This window comes from Ylistrum balloti, unplaced genomic scaffold (assembly GCF_031769215.1).
Source record: "Ylistrum balloti isolate Yb309-2 unplaced genomic scaffold, AGI_CSIRO_Ybal_v1 Utg371386, whole genome shotgun sequence".
Classification (NCBI taxonomy): Eukaryota; Metazoa; Mollusca; class Bivalvia; order Pectinida; family Pectinidae; genus Ylistrum; species Ylistrum balloti.
In genome coordinates this window covers 1-25,273 of record NW_026782730.1, presented here as the reverse complement: position 1 = coordinate 25,273, position 25,273 = coordinate 1, and the positions used below count along the sequence as shown (strand labels likewise).

Below are 25,273 nucleotides of genomic sequence, written 5' to 3'. Positions count from 1 at the left end.
AGACATTTCGTTGTCATTCGGTGTCACTGTCAAATGTAATTCATTTTTACATTCTACCTGTAGTTAATTTTCACCCAGGTGGTCAGCCTTACCATTTTACAGTTGTAGCAAGGTTACTTATGACCTACGTAGCGAGATATCTAAAACCGAGAGATTCCCCCAAGTTTCTTCCATGCGATCGGGAGGCGGGGCTGGGGAGTGGAAACGGGGAAACTCTCGACACAATGGGGAACTTTGGCTGGTATGGTGATCACAAACCATGGTAGAAATTGTCACAGGTCTTGGTCAGTATGAACAGCCAACCGTTCCTGATACTATCACAGAGACCAGCTGGTACCAATTTGACACTATTCTCTTTTGAGGTGTGAAATATTTTTTTTAAAAATACAATTCACGTTTCCCTTGCTAATAGAAAATTTGTCAATCAGAAAATTTGGCTTCTTCCCAACTTTATATCATTTCCCCCGTGATTTTGAAAAATGAAATTTGTTAACTTTACTGTAAATAATCCATTTTTAATGTAAATGATCATACATCCGAAAGTGAAGATTAAAGATTGCTGACGGTTCCCGACAATAAGGAAGTGAAAAGAGGAAAGATTTAGCATTCTTATTAGTTCTGTGGAATTCTTCAGTTTAAATTAATTATATAAATCATTAAGAAGAGAGATATTTTCAAAGATTGTTCCATCTGAGAAAAAACAAAGAACTGCCTTTGTTTTAAAGGGATATTTTAAGTTGCAAAATTTCTGACTGTTCCTTGCCTTTTAAGAACTCAATGAGATACCTCTCCTGTGGTGAGTGGGGACATGACGGGAACACTTCAAGCTAAGCCGTCTAAATATAGCGCATCAGGAAATTTGCAACTGATTCAGATTATTTATTACTTTAATCCGTAAGGATTATCAGTGTACAAATACAAACAACAATAAGACAATACAACCAATATAAACACTAACACACACACCCTCCCCCTCTCTCTCCACCCCCCACCACCCCCTAACACACACACACACACACACCCTCTCTCCCCACCCCCACCACCCCCTAACACACACACACACACACACACACACACACACACACCCTCTCTCCCCACCCCCCCACCACCCCCTAACACACACACACACACACACACCTCTCTCCCCACCCCCCACCACCCCCTAACACACACACACACACACACACACACACCCTCCCCCTCTCTCCCCACCCCCACCACCCCCTAACACACACACACACACACACCTCTCTCCCCACCCCCCACCACCCCCTAACACACACACACACCTCTCTCCCCACCCCCCACCACCCCCTAACACACACACACACACACACACACACACACACCCTCCCCCTCTCTCCCCACCCCCACCACCCCCTAACACACACACACACCCTCCCTCTCTCTCATTTAAATATGTCGTTAAATTTGGACAGTAACGTTTTAGATGTCCCCTTTCGAGACAGACTCTCGTCCACCGTCCTCCCTTAAGTGTTTTTCTCATATTGGTCTCATGAAGTCGTCTATGTGGGTGTAGCGTCACTAGCATACACGGTGCTGATCCACTTAAAATTCAATGCAACTTATAAAAGCAACCTATCGAAAGGTGTATCGCTCATACTACCACAGTACCACATGCATCCCAATCCCATACCATTAATTTCTCACATATTCATATCAATCTCTATTCGCAATAATTTCGTTGTAGCAAGCTTGCAGAATACAGTTGTCTGAGTTTTAAAAAAAAATTGAACCAATGTTTTATTATTTTTAATTTACGAATAAAACTCATTGGTCATCTTCCTAATTCATTATAAATCATATAGTCTGGTGTGTTCTTAATCCCTAATATTTTTTTCACGAAAACTTAGATGTAAGTTTCCTATATCGAATGCTTTACGCAATCCCTAGACTTTACAGCCATAATTCAAAATACTAGCAACATATGTATCAAAGACACGAAGTTTTGTTTCAGGGTTGAGGTAATTTTTCATGTACACATTGATTTCGTCAAAAAGTCGCCTTTTTTCTTTACAGCAATTTTTTCCTGATCTTTGCTGAATTTTCCATTGAAATTTAACGAAACACTCAAGTCATTAAAGTCATCAATACTTTCTAGTTCGCATCCGTTATAATTCCATCGATACTTTCAAGTTCGCATCCGTTATAATTCCATCGATACTTTCTAGTTCGCATCCGTTATAATTCCATCGATACTTTCAAGTTCGCATCCGTTATAATTCCATCGATACTTTCAAGTTCGCATCCGTTATAATTCCATCGACATTTTCTAGTTCGCATCCGTTATAATTCCAGCAATCACTTTCCCTTGGTTTACATCAGTTTCTAAAAACAATGTCGTTCGGTTTTTTCTATATTTACAGTGAACCCTCATTCATATGTATATATCAACAAAGCATCTAACACATTTTGTAAACCCTCGAGTGTTTCAGCTAACAGAACCATGTCGTCTGAAAGATATTAGCAAGAATGAATTTATCGTTTGTAAGTCAATGGGATGATATTCATTTGTTAGACGAATTAATTTCACAGTCATTCACATACAAGGAAAACATCACTGGGAATAAACTTTCCCCCTGGACGTTTCTACAATCAAAGAAGTCAGATAAACTATAATTATATCTAACATCATTGTACAAAGACCGAATAATAGTCAACATTTTTCCTGTTATGCCGTTTTTGATAAGTTTATAACAGGTTTTGCCTGATAAAGAAGTTGAGTGTTTTCGTATAATCAATAAAACAGCAATATTATCTTATTTTTCAGCGTTTTACGAATCAACATCTGCAGAACAAATATAGCATCAGTGGTTGACATATTTCTCTTAAAGCCAAACTGAGTGTCGCTAATTATTGAATATATTATATGAAAATCAATAAGTCGTTTATTCAAAATTGAAATAAAAAGTTTTACTAAGCAACTTATTAATGTGATACCACAATAGCTATTTGTATCGTTTCTATCGCCCATTTTCAAAAACTGGTACTATGTTACCAACAGATCAAGATTGTGGATAGTTTCCAGACTTATTAAGTAATACCACTAGACATGGAAGGAGTATACCCTTAATAAAATATTCATTTAGTAGTAAGTCCTAACCAACAACTTTGGAAGTATGGAGTTTATCATTAGTATTTAGAATTTCTTCTTCAGTAATGTCACAGTCTAATTCTTAAATATAGAGTCAGGTATATTTCCATCTATGTAAGCATTTGAAAATTCCGAAAACTTTCATTCTAATTTTCATATGCTCGTTTGGTACGAAGAAGAGTGTTTCTGTTTTCATCTGATTCATCCGAATTGAAATTTATCAATGCCGATTTATATTTGTTTACAAGCTTCATTAAACCAGGGTTTATCTTCCATTTTAACCTGATAGACTGATTGTGAACGTGAATTAAAAGTAACAGCAAGTCATGTGAAGTATTGGTAATTTTGTCTCCACAACTATCAATACCCATTTCACTCAACTCACAATGCATACAAATATTCAATAACTCTTCTCTTTTTCTTTCTTAACGTATTCAATACACTTTCTGTATGTTCTTCATACCATTTCACAATAGTAAGTGTACTGTTTTATCATTATTTTGTAAAATGTTGTTCTTGATTCACTGCTGACCACTTGAGTACTCAGAGATATACAAACAGGTGTATGATCAACAAAAACAGGAAAAACCCAACTCTCAAAATGGACAATACTATTAAAATTATCATCAAACGTCATAACATAATCTATGAGGCTCGAACCTCTATGATTGTAAAAAGTAATGCTGCCGTTAGGATCATCTCTATGCCTTCCGTTGACTATTCGCAGGCTAGTCTATTTACACAAGGATACTTACTGTCTACCAAACTGGTTTTATACGTTGTCTGAAATAGTACATTTAGTGTTATTAACATCAGGAATATAACTTGATATATTTGGCAAATAGTTTGCAGCATCATTCCCAATAGTGTCGTCTTGGAAAAGTCATTACTAGTTGTCAGACTATTAAAATCACCACAGACAAATACCTTCCGATACATTTATACATAGAAATCATGTGTTCAAGAGATACGAGAAAATCTTTAGCACATTTCTCATAGAAAGTGATGTTGATTGGAGGAAAGTCAAAAAAAAAGAAAGAAAAAAAAAGAAAATAAGTTTCAATGTCATTAGATCTTGCTAGCTAGCACATTGTTGTCATTATCCACGATAGATAGATTTAATCCGATAAATATAACAACTCCAACCATCTTTACCTTGTAGTCTTGGAGACGTGAAACATAAATACTCTTTCAATTCTATCGCTTCATCTTTGTCAACCCAACAATAATGCAGACAAATAATATCATGATTTATAACAATATTAACAATGTCTTGCGTCTCTAATTTACTGCATAAACGTCTACAAATGTTCCATGATAGTATTGTTACAGGATTAATGCGTTACTTTTCTCCTGTTCTGAGGAATTAGCTCTGTGTAATAGAGAATTGAGGCTTCTTTGAGTTTCCGATGTTTATTGTTGAATGTCGAATAAAAAGTGCGACCTTTACATCAATACAAATGAATTATACCTAAACTAAACATGTATCGAATGTACATACAATGTGCTTAACGCCTAGATGTTTACCAAATAAGTTATGGATTTAAATGACAAAATGTTGCGCGAGCGCTTACAAGTTACATATCTTGACTAGACATTCCGATCACCGGCCGGAGGCCAGTTATCGGGTACCTACTATTAAAATACATATAACAATCATCCACAAAACATTATGAATCGTATACTCCCTTATAAGAACTGTTTCCGTGCTCCAAATCTCTAATCCTATCCAAAATTAACGATTATGTTATTTCGATAAAACCGCGAGCACCTATCCGGAAGTTAAACATGAAGCTATAAAATTAGAATCAATTCCGGAATGACCAAAATATCCGGATTGACTCAATTTATCATCAAATTTATACAAAAATAAAATGTTCTTTTATCATCTATTAAAAATCAGTAATTATTTACATATGAAAGCTATTTACATTAAACTATGAAGAAAGCAAAATAATACTTTGCCAACTGGAATAAAAATAATTTCTATTCTGACAAAGTACATGTACCTACACCAATCCATTATAAATTTAAATGGTTTTCTTGAATAATACAAAAATAGCAATAACATTATTTAAATCTAAGCATGGCTAAAAAAAAATCAAATATCTATTTACATATTTGCTATTAAGAAAACATAAGAAAATTTAAGTAGACTTGACTCACCTGTGTAATAGAGAATTGAGGCTTCTTTGAGTTTCCGATGTTTATTGTTGAATGTCGAATAAAAAGTGCGACAATCAAGGTTGGAACCCCAGATATACCTCAAAACGGTGAGTGGTCAATTAACCAATCAAATCACTAGTCCCTAATTACCTAGCCAATCAAAAGGATGTTTTACAAGAGATTTACTTCGAAAACTACTGCGCATGTCACGCGTCCTATACCTGTTACAATTTGCTTTTGCGTAAATCATACATAAGCTGAAAAACCATCTGTTTGTTTACGTCCATTGACACACAATGGTTGACACTAATTAGGAGTTACACTTTTTACCAATCCTGTTTAGAAACAGGTTTTTACTTAGACATGTTAATTGTATGTAGACCTAACATCTTAGCATCAAAGCTTGTAATACAAGTGACTAATTGACTCTAAACTTACAAGTAAATAACTGGATTATGGAAGACATCTGTTCACACAGGATTAATAACGAAACCCAACATGTTTAGAATTCCAAGTATTTTGGCTTGGCTAAATACTGTTTCTACTACATAATTATAAAGGTTAGATTATAAATATAAAGTTTAGATTACCATTTTCTTTATTCTTTTATCAAATGTAAAGTTTAAATAAATTTAACGAAATTTCAAAATGTACACTGAAAAGGCGTGACAGATTTATGCTTCAAACTATCATATACATTATTATAGTTACTACACAAGTTAAAAATTTATGATAAATGAGAGATATTTGAAAAAACATATTACATAATGCATGAAGATTATATACACAGGATATTCAAATAAATCAACACAAATAAAAGCAATATAATAAAATGTTACATGACCATTTTTTTTTTTTTTTTTTACAACATTAATCCAAGCGTGTGATACACATGTCCAATATTACAGTGTATGCATCAGCATCATCATTACAACATAAATACACAATACTCAATATCAAAGGAAAAATTCAAAAACAAAAACACAAGATTGTATAAAGTCAGTAAAATATTGGAAAATCATCTTCACTGATTTTTTTTTTCTTTGTGAATCACTCCGTCCATTGCAGAAGGGATATTAAGTAATCCAGTTATGTTGCTACACATATGATCACTATAAGTGATAGCAACTAGTCCATTGAAAAACACTGTAAATCCAGGGAATACACGTAGTCACAATGTTGGATTTTCTTTTCCTTCACTTGGAGAATGAAATGCACATCATTTAGCTCCTGATTCCCATTATACGTGTAGTCCATAAGTTCATAGTGGTCAGGAAAACTATGCTAATTTTAATGGATATATGCATACCAGTTCTATCTAGTAATATCTATTTATTTCTCAGAAATAGAAATATATATATACAAAACATATTTACATTAATTTTGATGCTTTTAGGTTGAGAAGAAAGTACCAGAATACACTGATGAAAAATGTAAAATCAGTTTTTATGCAGATCTGGATAGATTTTACTATTGAAATTTACAGACTCAGCTTTTGGAGTGATAACAACAGGGTACATAACTCTTCCTAACTGTTTGTATAACAATACTGTGAATGGTTTACTAATTATTCTGTCAGTTCTGTAAGCTATGACAGGATTTACCAATATCTTTGAAGGCATTGTAAACTTCTGAGCAAAACTACTATCTTCTACAGCAAAATCTGCCCAATCAATCTCTAAAAATGATCTGATACCATACTTGACTTTAAAATCAGACAATGAAGCGGATGTCAAAAAGGTTAAACCATCATGTGCATAAGGTAGTCTTACTACCGGTATTAAAACTGTGTCGTCATTGTTTGTAAGTTCTATGACTAGTTTAAACTTGTCTTTTTTTACTACCTTGTAAAGCATAAATATGCCAATAAGGAACAATGATAAAATACCCAGTACTTCTGATGTTGTGTAGAGATGTGGTGTAATGTCTACTGGAAATGTAGTTGTAGTGATTGAAGACTCAGTAGTATAATGAAAAACTGGTGGCAGTGCATAGCTATGTACTTCACTAGTCCTTGAAAGCAGTGTCACTGTTGTAACTAGAGTTCTGTATTTTATAAACAAAAACACAAAAGCTAGAAGAATGATTAGTGCCAGTGCTGTAGATATATATGCCAAAAGAGATGGTAAATCAATTGTTTGTGGTAAGTTGGACTGGTAATCCAACATTGATTCTGACAACCTTTGAAAAATCATTTTATTCTCTTTTGCAGCTAAGGCTACTTTCTTTAGGTCTAGTTTTGACTGTTTTTCAGATTCTACTATGTTTGTAAAATTGTGTGTAAAAAATCTGAAATGTGGTAGTTGTACAAGTATTTTTGAAAAGGTTGAATTTGGTTGCAACGCTTTCAAAGATTTGTTGAAAAATTGTTGTAACAGTATAAGGTTTACACCATGAACTTTTGATATTTTACTTGTTTCATTTTTGTTACATCTATTCCAATAAGGATCTAAGTACAGTGAAGAACTAGATAGAGAACACTTACATGGAATAGCCAAAATGCAAAAAGAACATCCTTTCTCCACTATTTTCCTATTCTCACAATGTAAAGTAATGTCTGACACATTTATCAAAACCAAATGGGTCTGATTGAGTTGGACAATAGAAGGCCGAATGACATTTGGGACAAAATGAAAAACACAATTAGCATTTATATATTGCTTGTGTCCATTAAAGAGACTCAATAAGCATGATCTTTTAGTGTCATTTCTTAAAATCATATGATTTTGACAATGCCAAATATTGCCATTTCGAGAACATGTCTGTAAATCTTTAGAATTTGTCTCCCTAAACAATTTGCCATCTTTAGATAAAAGTAAATGATCATTTGGGCTATCTAACTGAGTACCGTGCCTTGTTGTACTATTGACTGGTATTGGAAAAGTATTAAGTTTGTAAAGTTGCAGTGTCATAGTGGTAATTGGAAATTCAACAGAAATTAAAATGTTAGAAAATCTACGAAAAATTGTGAACTTGGCATGTTTATAATAAAATCCTGGATGAGAATGTGTCAAGTAAAATCCATGAGGTTGAATGTAACTTTGAATATGTGATAAAACATGAGTTAAGGTGTGATGTGGTATAAGCAGGGGAGATAACTTTCCTTGAATTGTTGACAAAACCCCCATTAATAACTCCTCAAACCTAGTCAATATTCTTAAGGTTAAACGTGTTTGCTTTGTCATAGCTGACAATAACTTACCCTGGGCTACCTGACTGGATATTAGGGAATTATTAAAGTTCTCACCTAACTTTTCAATTGCCTCATGATTATCTGTTATGCCTTGAAAAATGTTGTCAATTCTAGAATCAAAATTTCTAATAGCTGCTGCAAAAATACCAATTTGATGAGCTGTAGCTTTAGCCATTTTCTGTTGGTTAGCTCTAATCAACGCCACATTTCTTGATAAACTGTTCAAATCTGAAGAAGTAGAGGTTCCGAATAGAGTTTTAGCAAGAGATCCTATGAAGGGTAAAAATGATCTTCGCCTTCTAGTCATTGGTAGTCTCGCTAATGAGTGATGGGGTAATAATGACTTAATTTCGCCTAAAATTGTCCCGACATCTACTGCTGTCTGTCGGTGTAAGGCCAAAATCTCAACCATAGCTTCACTGTACCATGGACAGTTGGAACAGGGCGTAGGTTTCTCCGATACAAAGGGAAAAGTTTGTAATTCAATTTCAAAGTAGTGTACCCAATGATTTCCTGAGGGATATAAGGTGCCTTTTTCTTCAAAGGTTGCACCGTAATTAAAAAGTTCTTTGATTTTATCGTATGGCGTTCCTTCCACATTCCCATAGGCCATGGCGAGAAAAAGGACACACAGAACCAATGAAGGAGACATCTTTACTTGTTTACCTACAAAGAGATGGCAATAGTCTTAAGACTGGTGTTTATTTCCATTTTTTTTTTTTTTTTTTATATATATATACCGGTATCACTTGTATCAATATGGTTGATAGTACAAATCATGGGTTATTGCAAGTCACCCTAGCACTATTATGAATTTGGATTCAAACTATCATCCCTAGAAATGACAAGCAAGGAAATAAGAAAAAAAAAAAATGTGGCCAAAAATGTAGGTATTACCAAAAATATCTCTAAAATTGTTCTACTGTGCTTTTAAATAGGGATTTTTGTGGAAAATTATCATAAATTTATGAAATGTGCCAATACTTCAGGAAATCTTTCTTGAGTTACAAGTTGTTTAAATATTAAAATAATTATTAATCAGTTAACTTTCATTTAACCCTTGTATTTAAAAGACCTTTAAAAGAGTCTTCTTAAACAGTGTACTTATGACAGGCTCATTAAAAGGGTTATCTAAATTTCACCTTTACAAGGTTATAAGACAATATCTAAATTTGAGTACTCATTACATATAAGGTCCCTATTTATTACTCTTAGAGTAATTGACCTATAATACTTGAACTAATACATCTTGTATGTTCAACTTACCAAATAATAATATATACTTGTTTTATACTAGTTGTTTAACTTACAGGTTATGCAATTCAGTGTCATATTCCCTTTTTAATTTATGAGTATTTCTTGTTTACCTACAGTTAAATAGTTCAACACTACATGTAGGAAAGTTATGCTCCTGTACCCCTCTAAAACTCTAAAACCTTTATTTATCGGTTAAAGTAAGTCCGTTTACGTCTACGTCCAGTTTTGGTATGTGTTTTATTGTATTCCTCCACAACCTCTGGTCTGAGATTTGTACTAGGAATCCACTCTGTTCCAGGATACCCTAACCACTTAACTCTAAACTGTTGTACCCCTGCCCTAACTCTACTACCCAGAATTTTCTCTATTGGATATTCTTCTTGAGATCTATCCGGTTGAGAATTTGTTTCGGAGTGGTCAGTTGGGTTATCTTGGGACTGGGGAGGAACTATGGGCGGATCAGGTGGATCTATGGGTTGATCTGGTGGAAGTGGTGGTGGATGTAGAGCTGGTGGCTGTTGTGCCCCACCCTCCTGAGCTCTAAGTGTATGATCTATATCCAGGAAGTGCTTAAGCCTTGTAGCATTAATGAGCGAATCTACCAACTTACCTGTTGCATTATTCCTGAGTTTATAAGTATAATTTGGTCCTAATCTGACTATAGTGTAAGGACCTTTATACTTTTTATGAAGTTTTGAGGACTCACCTATTTTTATTTGTGGATCAGATAATAGAACTCTATCACCTACCTGAAAGTCTGGCACTTTTGCCTTTTCATCATGTCTTTGCTTCAGTTTAGCTTTTCGAAGCTCTATATTTTCCTTCGCTACCTTTTCAGCCAACTTGGTATTTTCTATTATCTCATTTAATACCTGTTTCTGGTTTCTACCAATGGAGTCCTTAGGTATAAGTTCAGTATCTACCATCATTCTCATCTCCATACCAAAGGCAATATAAAATGGAGAGAACTCTGACGCTTCTGTACCTGGTGTCATTCTATAGGCCATCATAATCCCTGGTAGCTTTTCTGACCAACTTGTCTGATCTCCTTCACAACAAGCTCTTAAATTAGCTGCCAAAGTACTGTTTGTTCTTTCAACTACTGAATTAGTTTGCGGATGATAAGAACTAGTATGTGATCGCCCTACATTGAATAACTCTCACAAAGCTGATATCAACTTACCCATGAAGTTTTTGCCTCGGTCCGAGACAAGTGTAGCAGGACAACCATACCGCGTAAAAATTTCTTTATACAAAACCTTGGCAATTTCTGATGACTCTTGGCTACGCAAGGGATGAGCTTCACACCACTGCGAAAAACTATCTACTACCAGTAAAATATAGATATACTTCTCTTTACTGACAGGCAACGGACCTAACATGTCCATGTGCCATCTTTCAAATTTTCCAGCAACTGGTAATGGTGAAAGTGGTACCTTACCTTTGTTGTAGTCTCGTTTACAAGTTTGACAAACTATACAGGACTTTACATAAGTCTCTACATCTACAAACATAGAAGGCCAATAGTACCTGAGTTTAAGTGCACCATGAGTTCGATTGATACCCATGTGTACACCTCCCGCATGACTATCATGAAAAGCTTGAACTATATTTTGTCTATAGGTTTTTGGTACCGCTAGCCGTTTAACAAACCTGACTGGACCTTTTCTGACGGTAGTCCTTTGGTTCCAGATATGATACAATACACCTTGGTGATCAATCTCAAAGGAATGAGACTGAGCTACTATAGATTTTGCCTTGTTTCTATCATCAGGCACAGTTCCTGAGAGCTTAAAATCTACGATTGCCTTAAAACTGTCATCATTTCTCTGTTCAGCAATAAGTTCCAGTGTTCTAACTTGGTTGATGTCAAGGGGACTGTTTGGTTGCACTTGGTCAAGATCTACAGTTAAATCATCATCTGGCTCAGGTGCGCTTACCTCTAACACTGAGGGCACAGGTTTGGGTTGTAACTTATCAGCATCTATAAATTGTACTTGAACCCACTTACCTTGGATATCAGAGTCCACAGTATGTTGGGTCTGATGAGTTTCAGAAGCAACATCAGTACCCTGAGTAGCTGTGTTGGTTTGTTGAGGAAGTGTACTTACCTCATTCATTTCTGGTGATGGGGAGTCACCTGACTCAACTGCATCCTCATAAGTGCGTCGCGACAAAGCATCAGCATTTTGGTTTTTTATGCCAGGCTTATGATGAATAGTAAAGTGGTAGCCTTGGAATTTTAATGCCCACCTACCTAGTCTTCCTTGTTTGTCTTTTATAGTTTTAAGGTATTTTAGAGCCAAATTGTCTGTATAAACATTAAAGTGTTTATTGGCAAGATATGGGTGATATGCCTGTACTGCTTCTACTAAAGCCAAACACTCTTTCTCAGATACGCCAAATTTAACTTCATTACCTCTAAGTGCTCTTCCTCCATAAGCGATGACACGTTCCCTCCCTTCATCATCTAACTGACCTAAGACCCATCCAATAGCTGTACCAGATGCGTCGGTTGACAGAACAAACTCTCTGTCCATTTGTGGGAATGCTAAAATAGGAGGTGCTACTAAAGCTTGCTTTAAGGTGTCAAAAGATTTCTGACACTCAATTGACCACTCAAACTTCAGATCTTTCTGCAAAAGCTTATTCAAAGGCCTAGCAATTTTAGCAAAATCTTTGACAAATCGCTTATAATAATTACACAAACCAATAAAAGCTCTAACATCACGTACTTTGCGTGGCACGGGAAAATCTCTTACCTTGTCTGTAGTAGCAGGATTGACTTCTACACCATCTTTGGAAAGAAAATGACCTAAATATTCAACTCTTTTAAGTGCAAACTGACATTTGGATGGCTTTAACTTGAGATTTGCTGCACGCAAGCGGTCAAAAACTTGCTGCAAATGATTCAGGTGTTCTTTGAAATCTTTACTGTAAATGAGAATGTCATCGACATATACTAGTACAAATTTCCAGAAAAGACCTCTTAACACTTGAGACATGACCATCTGAAAACTCATTGGTGCATTCATTAAGCCAAAAGGTAATCGTTTGAATTGAAATACACCATGATGAGTTACAAAGGCAGATTTGTGTTTTGTTTGTTCGTCTAATGGTATCTGCCAAAATCCTGAAGCCAAATCTAGCACTGAAAATAGTTGAGATTTTGATTCACCTACACTGTCAAACACATCTTCTAGACGTGGCAGGGGAAAGCTGACAGGACGAGTTTGAGAGTTCAGACCTCTATAATCTACTGCAAATCTATACTCACCTGTTCTCTTCCGTACCATTACCACTGGTGCATTCCATACTGAAACCGATGGCTCTACTATGTCATTATCTAGCATTTCATTTACCTGTCGTTCAACTTCAGCTTTTACTGCTGGAGAGTGCCTATAGAACCTTTGTCTATAAGGAGGTGCGTCACCTGTTTCAATCCTATGGTAGTGTACATCTGTACATCCTAGCTCCTCCATACTTACAGAAAATACATCCCTATTTCTCCCTATGAAGTGTAATAACTGTGTCTTTTGATCCTCTGTAAGGTCTGCATCATCTAAGGGAATGCCTAATGATTTAGCTATAGCCAACAACTTTTCTTTGTTCTCAGGACTTAAGCTAGATACAAAAGCTTTACTCCTACCTGTGTCTTGTTCAGCCTCTTTTGTTTCCTGTAGCTCTGCAATTGACTTGGCATCAATGGGTAATAACTTACCTACTATGGTACCAGCTTTCAAGCATACAGGTATGTTATTAGGATTAAGAAGCATACACACAGACTTACCTTTGTGACAGGTTACAATAATTTTACCTCCAACTAACTTAGTAGTTTTTAACAGGTCTACTGTTGGTTCCATGATAGCTACTGAGCACTCTGGGATTCTAGATAACTTAACAGGGATGAGAACTTGTTCCTGTGGCGGGACAGTAAAGGTAGTACTTACTCTAGCTACCCCAACATTAAATTTAGAATGGGTCCTACACTCTACTAAAGCTGACCCTACAAATATTGACATCTTTTTGTCCCCTACATTCACAGTTCCCTTATATTTCCCTAAGAAATCCATCCCTAAAATAACCTGCTGGTGTAATCTTGGAAAAATGTAAAACGTTTGTTGTACCTCCTGTTCTCCTAATTTAAAAGATAATTTAGCACATCCATCTATGTTATGTAGATTTCCTCCTACTCCAAATACATGGTTTATGTCTGAAGGTTCTACTTTTCCCTTAGGATCTATTTTATGAAATAGGGATTTTGATATACAGCTTATACTAGCCCCTGTGTCAACTAATGCACTAGCAAAAACATCTGACTTTGAAAAAGTTATATCTATAAAGTTATCCTTTAAGTCAGTAGAAAAACATGGACTTAATGTTTCTGGCCTCGGCAAGGGAACCCCTTTAACCCTGCTAGGCGAAAATTCCTATTGGGATGATTTTTGTGTTTTACACAATTTTTTTAAAATGACCTACATTGCCACAAGCATGACACTTAGCCTTATTGAGATATGCTGGGCAGTCTTTGTTTTGCGAATGCTGCCTAGATCCACACCTACCACAAGACTGTGACTGTTGAGTTGAGGTGTTATGTGACCTATGTGTTTGTTGTCTGTTTGGTCTGTTTGATCTGTTTTGATGCATGTTTGTTTGTGAGTAACTGTTGCTATGCGACCTTATAACATTGACCTCACTCCTTATTGACTTAAGGTCTGAAGCTAAAGCCTCAATCCTATCCAGCACTAGATTCGAAATTGATTCGGGCTCTTGCTTTGTATTACTACCTACAATAGCTACTTCAGCTAAATCTGCAATGTTAATCAGAGTGTTAAGATCAACTGGCTCTCTCTGAATAACTGCAGATCTGATTTCAGGTCTTAAACCCCCTAAAATTGCATCAAATATTTGAGTATCAGACATTTTGGCAATTTTGCCCTTGTATCTCACATTTTGAATATATTCTAGCACTGGCTGCATATACCCTTGTGTCATTTGGTTGACTTCCCTTACACTGGACCACCTAGATGATTGTTTAGTTGAGAATCGAGCTAAAAACACTTCTTCTAGAAGGTTGATGTCTATTTTCGTCGCCTCTGGAAGTCCATCATACCACTGATATGCGCATGAATCATTAGCCAAACTGAGGGCAAACAATGGTGCTTTCTGTTCATCTTTGGCTTGTACTAAAGCTAAATAGTTTTTAAACCTGGCTATGAATGCTACGGGATCTTCATCTTTATTGCCAGAAAATTTTCCTATCGACACACCATGAGTAATGGATGCCATACCTGTTTCCTCGTCCGAATGATGACTTATTGCATCTTCGTCGGTTGTGTGTTCCGTCGAACTTGGCCGGAACTGATCTCTACCTCTCAGCCAGTAGTCGCTGGTTATTCTGTTTGCTGCACTAGCTCTGATGTCGTTGCTTGGCGCTGACATCTATCAACACCTGGGATCTTTTAGGTCTCCACCAACTGTTACAGGATTAATGCGTTACTTTTCTCCTGTTCTGAGGAATTAGCTCTGTGTAATAGAGAATTGAGGCTTCTTTGAGTTTCCGATGTTTATTGTTGAATGTCGAATAAAAAGTGCGACCTTTACATCAATACAAATGAATTATACCTAAACTAAACATGTATCGAATGTACATACAATGTGCTTAACGCCTAGATGTTTACCAAATAAGTTATGGATTTAAATGACAAAATGTTGCGCGAGCGCTTACAAGTTACATATCTTGACTAGACATTCCGATCACCGGCCGGAGGCCAGTTATCGGGTACCTACTATTAAAATACATATAACAATCATCCACAAAACATTATGAATCGTATACTCCCTTATAAGAACTGCTTCCGTGCTCCAAATCCGGAAGTTAAACATGAAGCTATAAAATTAGAATCAATTCCGGAATGACCAAAATATCCGGATTGACTCAATTTATCATCAAATTTATACAAAAATAAAATGTTCTTTTATCATCTATTAAAAATCAGTAATTATTTACATATGAAAGCTATTTACATTAAACTATGAAGAAAGCAAAATAATACTTTGCCAACTGGAATAAAAATAATTTCTATTCTGACAAAGTACATGTACCTACACCAATCCATTATAAATTTAAATGGTTTTCTTGAATAATACAAAAATAGCAATAACATTATTTAAATCTAAGCATGGCTAAAAAAAAATCAAATATCTATTTACATATTTGCTATTAAGAAAACATAAGAAAATTTAAGTAGACTTGACTCACCTGTGTAATAGAGAATTGAGGCTTCTTTGAGTTTCCGATGTTTATTGTTGAATGTCGAATAAAAAGTGCGACAATCAAGGTTGGAACCCCAGATATACCTCAAAACGGTGAGTGGTCAATTAACCAATCAAATCACTAGTCCCTAATTACCTAGCCAATCAAAAGGATGTTTTACAAGAGATTTACTTCGAAAACTACTGCGCATGTCACGCGTCCTATACCTGTTACAATTTGCTTTTGCGTAAATCATACATAAGCTGAAAAACCATCTGTTTGTTTACGTCCATTGACACACAATGGTTGACACTAATTAGGAGTTACACTTTTTACCAATCCTGTTTAGAAACAGGTTTTTACTTAGACATGTTAATTGTATGTAGACCTAACATCTTAGCATCAAAGCTTGTAATACAAGTGACTAATTGACTCTAAACTTACAAGTAAATAACTGGATTATGGAAGACATCTGTCCACACAGGATTAATAACGAAACCCAACATGTTTAGAATTCCAAGTATTTTGGCTTGGCTAAATACTGTTTCTACTACATAATTATAAAGGTTAGATTATAAATATAAAGTTTAGATTACCATTTTCTTTATTCTTTTATCAAATGTAAAGTTTAAATAAATTTAACGAAATTTCAAAATGTACACTGAAAAGGCGTGACAGTATGGAGATTTCCTCCACACAATCCTAACAGCTGATATCATGTTGGTGGCGTTGTTATGGAAAAAATCACAACGTCATCAACGTTACTTCCATCGCGAAAGGCGGGCTGTGGGGAATTAGCAAAACTGTTCGCAAACCAATGGGTGCTCCTGACGAGTGTCAATGTCAATGTAGCTGTATTATACACGTCAACCTTCACTTGTGTCACATGGTTCTTCTGGTAACCCCTTCACTACACACTTGACGGCGAGTAGCAGAATTGTACTCTCCACCAGAATTGTGTTGCCCGTTATTGGATGAAATGACTGAACCGAAAGTGGCTTCCAGTGGAGATGTGAGGCGGGGTCGTTTCGATTTCCTGAGAGGTGGAAAGTAACTGGATCATAGATATTATACAGAGTATCGTGTAAATACACAAGTGTGTAACTGAAAATTTCTGCAATCGGGGCCGCGCTAACGTTTGTAGATTTATAAAGAATTTCCGTAAATTGAATATCATAATTACGTTTGTTTAAATGGTAAAATGAGGTGTACAAGATGATTTTGTACAGTTTTCTTGCAAAGCGTCACACGAGTACCCTTTGTATGGGTTTGAAATGACATCTTTGTTAAAGCGACATCACGGTAAAACATTGTTTATTTTATTTTATTTATGTATATTTTTTGCTGATTTTTATGCTAAGAGCATTTTGAATGCTCTTCAGCATGTTGCTATCGTCCCTGAGGCTGAGTATCAGTACTTTGTTTTCATTGGTTCATAAATCGAAAGTTTACTCCTACTCCATCTGCCGAACATTACTGTAATAATTGGATTATCGCCCCTACAAGTTGCTGATGCTAGTCATTAAATGAAACAACCTTATCGACATTTTCTTCATTACTTGTACATCAAGAAAACGTTTTGTATTGTGTATTAATGATAATCAAACATCGAAATTTGTAAATACAATGACAAAGACTCACGTTTATGGTGGTAAATTTTGCGAGGCGATGCCAATATGGCGGCTTAACTTTCTTTTCCGCGCGATGCATTGTGGGTGTCATATACACTTGTATATCTTTCTTTTTTCGAAAATTTACTTCCCGTTTAATACTGTTGAAAACTATTAGAAATACTGAAATATGTAGTTGAAAATAAAAATGAAACTAAAATAAGAATGATTTAGAGTAGCATAAAATTTTGACGGAAACAGCCGGGGTGTTCTGTGCTGCTGGACCCTGAAAGAAGACGGCGGCTGAAAGAAGATGGCGGGTAATTTATGAAGTCTATTGAATTTAGGCTTGACGGCGACGCGCAAGCTGGGCACTGCCGTTATGGCACTTTTTTCAAAATATTTTCAAGACTTTTCCTTTGAAGCAGTATGCATTTGAAAAATGTTATGTAAGCATCTAGCACATTTTTGTTGCTTCCGTAAAGTATTTCAGTATTTTGAAATGGATTTATTTTTTAATGATCGTTTCATAGTGGTCTCATCGCAGTCACTTCTGTCAGTGGCCCAACAGATCGGAAATTAACCAGAAAAAAACTTATCCGTAATATTGTACTGTACTACTTACGCTACCGTGAATAGATCTAGGAATCTATCTGTATATATCGATTTTACTTTAAAATATCGGTCACTTTCCGCGCTATTGTAGATCTAGCTCTTTCAAATTTCTGATCGGAGATAATTTATAAGTACCCCAAGGCCAGAGTATGAAATCGTACGGGAACTCTACAGCTATGCTAATTGTAAGGTTTACATGTGAAGTTAATATATATAGTTTTAGCTTAAATTTAGTTTTTGTCTTTCTGACATGATGTCTCGTTGATTCTGTTGAAGAGTGATGCATGTGAACGATTACAATATGAATATTGGGAATAATGAAGATGTCAATTAACATCTGAATCCCGGAAAGTGTTTTAATAAAGATTAGGATAAACCTAGCAAAGCGTTAGGTCCCAGTGTGAATATGTAAAGTCCCAGTGTGAATGTGTAAAGTGTTATTGGTACAATTGAACTTTTGATATATGTACTGTACTTGTTCATCTCAGAAATTTCAGTGTTATGTCAACTGCGTCCACTTTCAGTTCAACACTTTTGATTCATCAATTTTACCCAGCATCTTTATCATGTTTTTATTATTATTATTATTATTATTATTTTTCCATGATGTCTGTCCATTTTCCCCTGGAAATATTGATTGCCATGGCAACTGGTCAATATAGACAGGTTTTGCATGTCGGTCAACTTCTAAACCTGTGGACCAATTTCAACAAAACTTCGCAGGAATATTAGGGAACATGTGCACATGCCGCTGTGTTTCAGAGGATGTTTTTGTGCAAAAGGTCACCATGAGGAGATAACTAAGGCTGTGGGTGATGGGGGTATAAGTTATCATTTGGATTACAGTTTCAGTTATCCCTGGGCAATGTGGAGAGGATATAGTAATGATTTTGAGGATTGAATGTAGAGGTCACAGTACTTGCATAAGTACTATATGATTACCTTGTAAACGCATTGAGACCAAGACAGTTAGTATACCTTAATCAAATTTGGAACATGTATCCCTTGTGAGGAGAAGTCGGTTTCTTTAGAAATTCAGGGTCAGATGTCAAAGATCAAGGTCACAGTCAAAAAACGGATAGTTGCATGGGGGTGTTTTTCCTTTGCATTACCCTCGTTTTTCTATCAAATTTCACAACCTAAAAGATATTCACATCTTGCAAATTTCAAGGTTCAACGTCACTGTAAGGATGTTTAAAAAAAATGATAATACAAGAGGAATAAAATATCTTGCGACAAGTTTTAGAGAACAAAGAATATATAAACATGAAAAATTGGAACAAAGACAATATCTACTTGAAGATTCCCTGAAAAAGTACAAGGAGAATAAGACCAGGTTTTCCGGAAGAATAGGCATCTTCTATTTTAAGTTATGGTGACAAGTCATGTTTGTTTTAGAAAATTGGCACTCTTATGCACTCATTTACAAACAATCTGGAAAATGAAGCTGTCCAATATTTGTATGTAGCATGTTATTTGCATGATGGTCTAACTAATGGTCTTAAACCAATAGGATACGCAGTCTTTAAAGTGATAATATGGTGTTCAAGATCAACATTTCCTACAATGTATCCAAAGAAATGGACAACTTCCCTATCATTGCATCTTGGAGCCTACTTGGGACATGTATTACATAAGTAATACTACTATGCTTGTTATTTCTGATTTCTGCTGGTCATTTTTTATGGGCTGCAATGATTTACTGCTTGCATATAGTTGGTTTCAGTATATAGCAAGCTAATAACAAAGAATTTGTTTTTTAATAGTCTTAGCATACCAGTACTTTCAGTACTTTGATTTTATTATTTCATATATATATCAAGTGTATCACCTTATGAACAATGACAGCTGGTTTTCTCTGAAATATGCTCATAAAAATGTTAATACTTATTGAACGAAAATGGCTTCCCGCCAGAATCGGTCACAACACCGATGGTGATTAATGTCACTTATTTCGTAATTCTGAATAGAATTAAAGTTATCAAATAACATTTGCCACACCCATAACAAATTGCGGTCCTGACAAATGGACTGTGTCACGACCATCGCTATCATTTCTGTCCGCCATCACGTGTTCGTGTTTACGAAATACCTCTTTTTCAAAACTATTACATATTGTTTTCAGTGTAGAGGTGTTTCCCGGACCAAAGAGGTGGTCATGCTAGACATTGGAAATCAACATGTGAATATCAGGATAGCATATAAACGGAAAATGGAAATAAAAAAACCACGTGCAATTAAAAACTAAACTAATAATTTGTCTGTAATGTTACTTTAAATAAAATCAATGTTGTTTTGGATTAAAATAAACATAAAGCACATCTTTTAGATAATTTCCTTCACTTTTCGGAGTTCATCACACGAAACAATCTGTTTTTCCAATATATCTTGGCACAGACCATATTTCTAAGTGAGACGCTCTAAAGCACAATGCTGTTTTTACTGAGGTATTCCTTAGTGATAGAGCAACCGCCATATATATCTACATCATAAAAAGTAAAACAGTTCTCTTGGTCAAAAGAAGAAGAATTATTCATACGCAAGGTTTTTCCAGACGGATGTCATGTCACAGACGGACACTGCTGGCCCTTTCGTCGGGAGTCATCCTCGACACTCCAGGAATTACAATCAATTTCGCTCTCGGCACCCCTGGAACATGCCATAGCAAAATTGGAGGCACCAGCGAAGTAATTTCATTGGTTCTTGGGGGAAAACAAATCCGACCAATCACAGAATGATCTGTTCCTTTTCAAGATTACAAAGAAGCGACAATATAACGTTATACGACCCGAGAGAGGGAAAGTGATAGTAAGCACTGGAGTATCGAGGATACAGAGAGAAAAAGTGATTGTATCCCCATGGAGTATCGAGGATACAGAGAGAGAGTGATTGTAACCCCTGGAGTATCGAGGATACAAAGAGAAAAAGTGATTGTAACCCCTGGAGTATCGAGGATACAGAGAGAAAAAGTGATTGGTATCGAGGATACAAAGAGAAAAAGTGATTGTATCCCCTGGAGTATTTCGAGGATACAGAATGATCTGAAGAAAAAGAAGCGACAATATAACGTTATACCCCGAGATTCGCTTGATGTATCGAGGATACAGAGAGAAAAAGAGATTAAAACAACTGGAGTAAACACGAAACAAATACATAAACAGTATGTAATCCTGGAGTATCGAGGATACAGAGAGTGAAAGTGATTTTAACTCGTGGGGTATCGAGGATACAGGCAGAGAAAGTGATTGTAACCGCTGGGGTATCGAGGATACAGAGAGAAAAAGTGATTGTACAGAGAGAAAAAGTGATTGTAACCCCTGGAGTATCGAGGATACAGAGAGAAAAAGTGATTGTATCCCCTGCAATATCGAGGATACAGAGAGAGAGAGTGATTGTAACCCCTGGGGTATCGAGGATACAGAGAGAGAAAGTGATAGTAAACACTGGAGTATCGAGGATACTGTGAGATAGAAAGTAATTGTAATCCCTGGAGTATCGAGGATACAGAGAGAGAAAGTGATTGTAATCCAAGGAGTATGGAGGATACAGAGAGAGAAAGTGATAGTAAGCACTGGAGTATCGAGGATACAGAGAGAAAAAGTGATTGTATCCCCATGGAGTATCGAGGATACAGAGAGAAAAAGTGATTGTATCCCCTGGAGTATCGAGGATACAGAGAGAAAAAGTGATTGTAACCCCTGGAGTATCGAGGATACAGAGAGAAAAAGTGATTGTAACCCCTGGAGTATCGAGGATACAGAGAGAAAAAGTGATTGTATCCCCTGGAGTATCGAGGATACAGAGAGAAAAAGTGATTGTAACCCCTGGAGTATCGAGGATACAGAGAGAAAAAGTGATTGTAACCGCTGGAGTATCGAGGATACAGAGAGAAAAAGTGATTGTATCCCCTGGAGTATCGAGGATACAGAGAGAAAAAGTGATTGTATCCCCATGGAGTATCGAGGATACAGAGAGAGAGTGATTTTAACCCCTGGAGTATCGAGGATACAAAGAGAAAAAGTGATTGTAAATCCTGGAGTATCCAGGATACAAAGAGAAAAATTGATTGTAACCCCTGGAGTATCGAGGATACAGAGAGAAAAAGTGATTGTAACCCCTGGAGTATCCAGGATACAAAGAGAAAAATTGATTGTAACCCCTGGAGTATCGAGGATACAGAGAGAAAAAGTGATTGTAACCCCTGGAGTATCGAGGATACAGAGAGAAAAAGTGATTGTATCCCCTGGAGTATCGAGGATACAGAGAGAGAGTGATTGTAACCTCTGGGGTATCGAGGATACAGGCAGAGAAAGTGATTGTAACCGCTGGGGTATCGAGGATACAGAGAGAGAAAGTGATAGTAAACACTGGAATATCGAGGATACAGTGAGAAAAAGTGATCGTAACCCCTGGAGTATCGAAGATACAGAGAGAGTAAGTGATTGTATCCCCTTGAGTGTCAGGGAAACCGAGAGAGAAAGTGATTGTAATCCAAGGAGTATGGAGGATACAGAGAGAGAAAGTGATAGTAAGCACTGGAGTATCGAGGATACAGAGAGAAAAAGTGATTGTATGCCTGGAGTATCGAGAATACAGAGAGAAAAAGTGATAGTAAGCACTGGAGTATCGAGGATACAGAGAGAAAAAGTGATTGTATCCCAATGGAGTATCGAGGATACAGAGAGAAAAAGTGATTGTATCCCAATGGAGTATCGAGGATACAGAGAGAAAAAGTGATTGTAACCCCTGGAGTATCGAGGATACAAAGAGAAAAAGTGATTGTATCCCCTGGAATATCGAGGATACAGAGAGAGAGAGTGATTGTAACCCTTGGAGTATCGAGTATACAAAGAGAAAAAGTGATTGTAACCTCTGGAGTATCGAGGATACAGAGAGAAAAAGTGATTGTAACCCCTGGAGTATCGAGGATACAGAGAGAAAAAGTGATAGTAACCCCTGGAGTATCGAGGATACAGAGAGAGAAAGTGATTGTAACCCCTAGGGTATCGAGGATACAGAAAGAGAAAGTGATTGTAACCCCTGCAATATCGAGGATACAGAGAGTGAAAGTGATTTTAACCCCTGGAGTATCGAAGATAAAAAGAGAGAAAGTGATTGTAACCCCTGGAGTATCGAGGATACAGAGAGAAAAAGTGATTGTAACCCCTGGAGTATCGAGGATACAGAGAGAAAAAGTGATTGTAACCCCTGGAGTATCGAGGATACAGAGAGAAAAAGTGATTGTAACCCCTGGAGTATCGAGGATACAGAGAGAGAAAGTGATTGTATCCCCTGGAGTATCGAGGATACAGAGAGAAAAAGTGATTGTAACCCCTGGAGTATCGAGGATACAGAGAGAGAGAAAGTGATAGTAAACACTGGAATATCGAGGATACAGTGAGAAAAAGTGATCGTAACCCCTGGAGTATCGAGGATACAGAGAGAAAAAGTGATTGTAACCCCTGGAGTATCGAGGATACAGAGAGAAAAAGTGATTGTAACCCCTGGAGTATCGAGGATACAGAGAGAAAAAGTGATTGTAACCCCTGGAGTATCGAGGATACAGAGAGAAAAAGTGATTGTAACCCCTGGAGTATCGAGGATACAGAGAGAAAAAGTGATTGTAACCCCTGGAGTATCGAGGATACAGAGAGAAAAAGTGATTGTAACCCCTGGAGTATCGAGGATACAGAGAGAAGAAAGTGAAAGTGAGAGAAAGTTGTAACCCCTGGAATATCGAGGATACAGTGAGAAAAAGTGATTGTAACCCCTGGAGTATCGAGGATACAGAAAGAGAAAAGTGATTGTAACCCCTGGAGTATCGAGGATACAGAGAGAGTAACCCCTGGAGTATCGTGATTGAAAAAGTATTGTAACCCTGGAGTATCGAGGATCCAGAGAGAGAAAGTGATTGTAACCCCGGGAGTATCGAGGATACAGAGAGAGAAAGTGATTGTAACCACTGGAGTATCGAGGATACAGAGAGAGAAAGTGATTGTAACCCCTGGAGTATCGAGGATACAGAGAGAAAAAGTGATTGTAACCCCTGGAGTATCGAGGATACAGAGAGAGAAAGTGATTGTAACCCTGGAGTATCGAGAGATACAGAGAGAGAGAAAAAAGTGATTGTAACCCCTGGAGTATCGAGGATACATAGAGAAAAAGTGATTGTAACTCCTGGAGTATCGAGGATACAGAGAGAAAAAGTGATTGTATCCCCTGGAGTATCGAGGATACAGAGAGTGAAAGTGATTTTAACTCCTGGGGTATCGAGGATACAAAGAGAAAAAGTGATTGTAACCCCTGGAGTATCGAGGATACAAAGAGAAAAAAAGTGATTGTATGCCTGGAGTATCGAGAATACAGAGAGAAAAAGTGATTGTATCCACTGGAGTATCGAGGATACAGAGAGAGAGTGATTGTAACCCCTGGAGTATCGAGGATACAGAGAGAGAAAGTGATTGTAACCCCTGGAGTATCAAGGATACAGAGAGAAATTGATCGTAACATCTGGAGTATCGAGGATACAGAGAGAGAAAGTGATTGTATCCCCTGCAATATCGAGGATACAGGGAGAGAGAAAGTGATAGTAAGCAATGGAGTATCGAGGATACAAAGAGAAAAAGTGATTGTAACCCCTGGAGTATCGAGGATACAGAGAGAAAAAGTGATTGTAACTCCTGGAGTATCGAGGATACAGAGAGAAAAAGTGATTGTATCCCCTGGAGTATCGAGGATACAGAGAGTGAAAGTGATTTTAACTCATGGGGTATCGAGGATACAGAGAGAAAAAGAAAGTGATTGAACCCCTGGGGTATGGAGGATACAGGGAGAGATAAAGTGATAGTAAGCAATGGAGTATCGAGGATACAAAGAGAAAAAGTGATTGTAACCCCTGGAGTATCTAGGATACAGAAAGAGAGTGATTGTAACCCCTGGAGTATCGAGGATATAGAGAGAAAAAGTAATTGTATCCCCTGCAATATCGAGGATACAGAGAGTGAAAGTGATTTTAACTCGTGGGGTATCGAGGATACAGGCAGAGAAAGTGATTGTAACCG

At 36.7% G+C, this 25,273-nt stretch overlaps 1 protein-coding gene across 1 annotated transcript; it reads right to left on the bottom strand.

The window, feature by feature from the left end:
• Window positions 1-2,556: 2,556 nt before the first annotated feature.
• Window positions 2,557-15,611, bottom strand: LOC132562278 (uncharacterized). Its single transcript, XM_060227018.1, has 4 exons — window positions 15,023-15,611; window positions 8,484-9,140; window positions 6,886-6,986; window positions 2,557-2,610 (listed from the first exon to the last, which is right to left on the bottom strand). Exons 1-4 carry the CDS (start codon window positions 15,171-15,173, stop codon window positions 2,557-2,559), a joined length of 963 nt encoding a protein of 320 aa, XP_060083001.1. The 5' UTR covers window positions 15,174-15,611.
• Window positions 15,612-25,273: the final 9,662 nt, after the last annotated feature.

Excerpts from the sequence above, each read along its gene's own strand:
- LOC132562278 (XM_060227018.1), bottom strand. The coding sequence starts at position 15,173 with ATGTCAGCGCCAAGCAACGACATCAGAGCTAGTGCAGCAAACAGAATA. Across the intron at positions 6,987-8,483 it reads ATCCAGTCAGGTAGCCCAGG|TCAAGTATGGTATCAGATCA; the intron begins GTAAGTTATTGT and ends CTGATTTTAAAG. Across the intron at positions 2,611-6,885 it reads CAATGCCTTCAAAGATATTG|AAACGTCCAGGGGGAAAGTT; the intron begins GTAAATCCTGTC and ends CTTTGATTGTAG.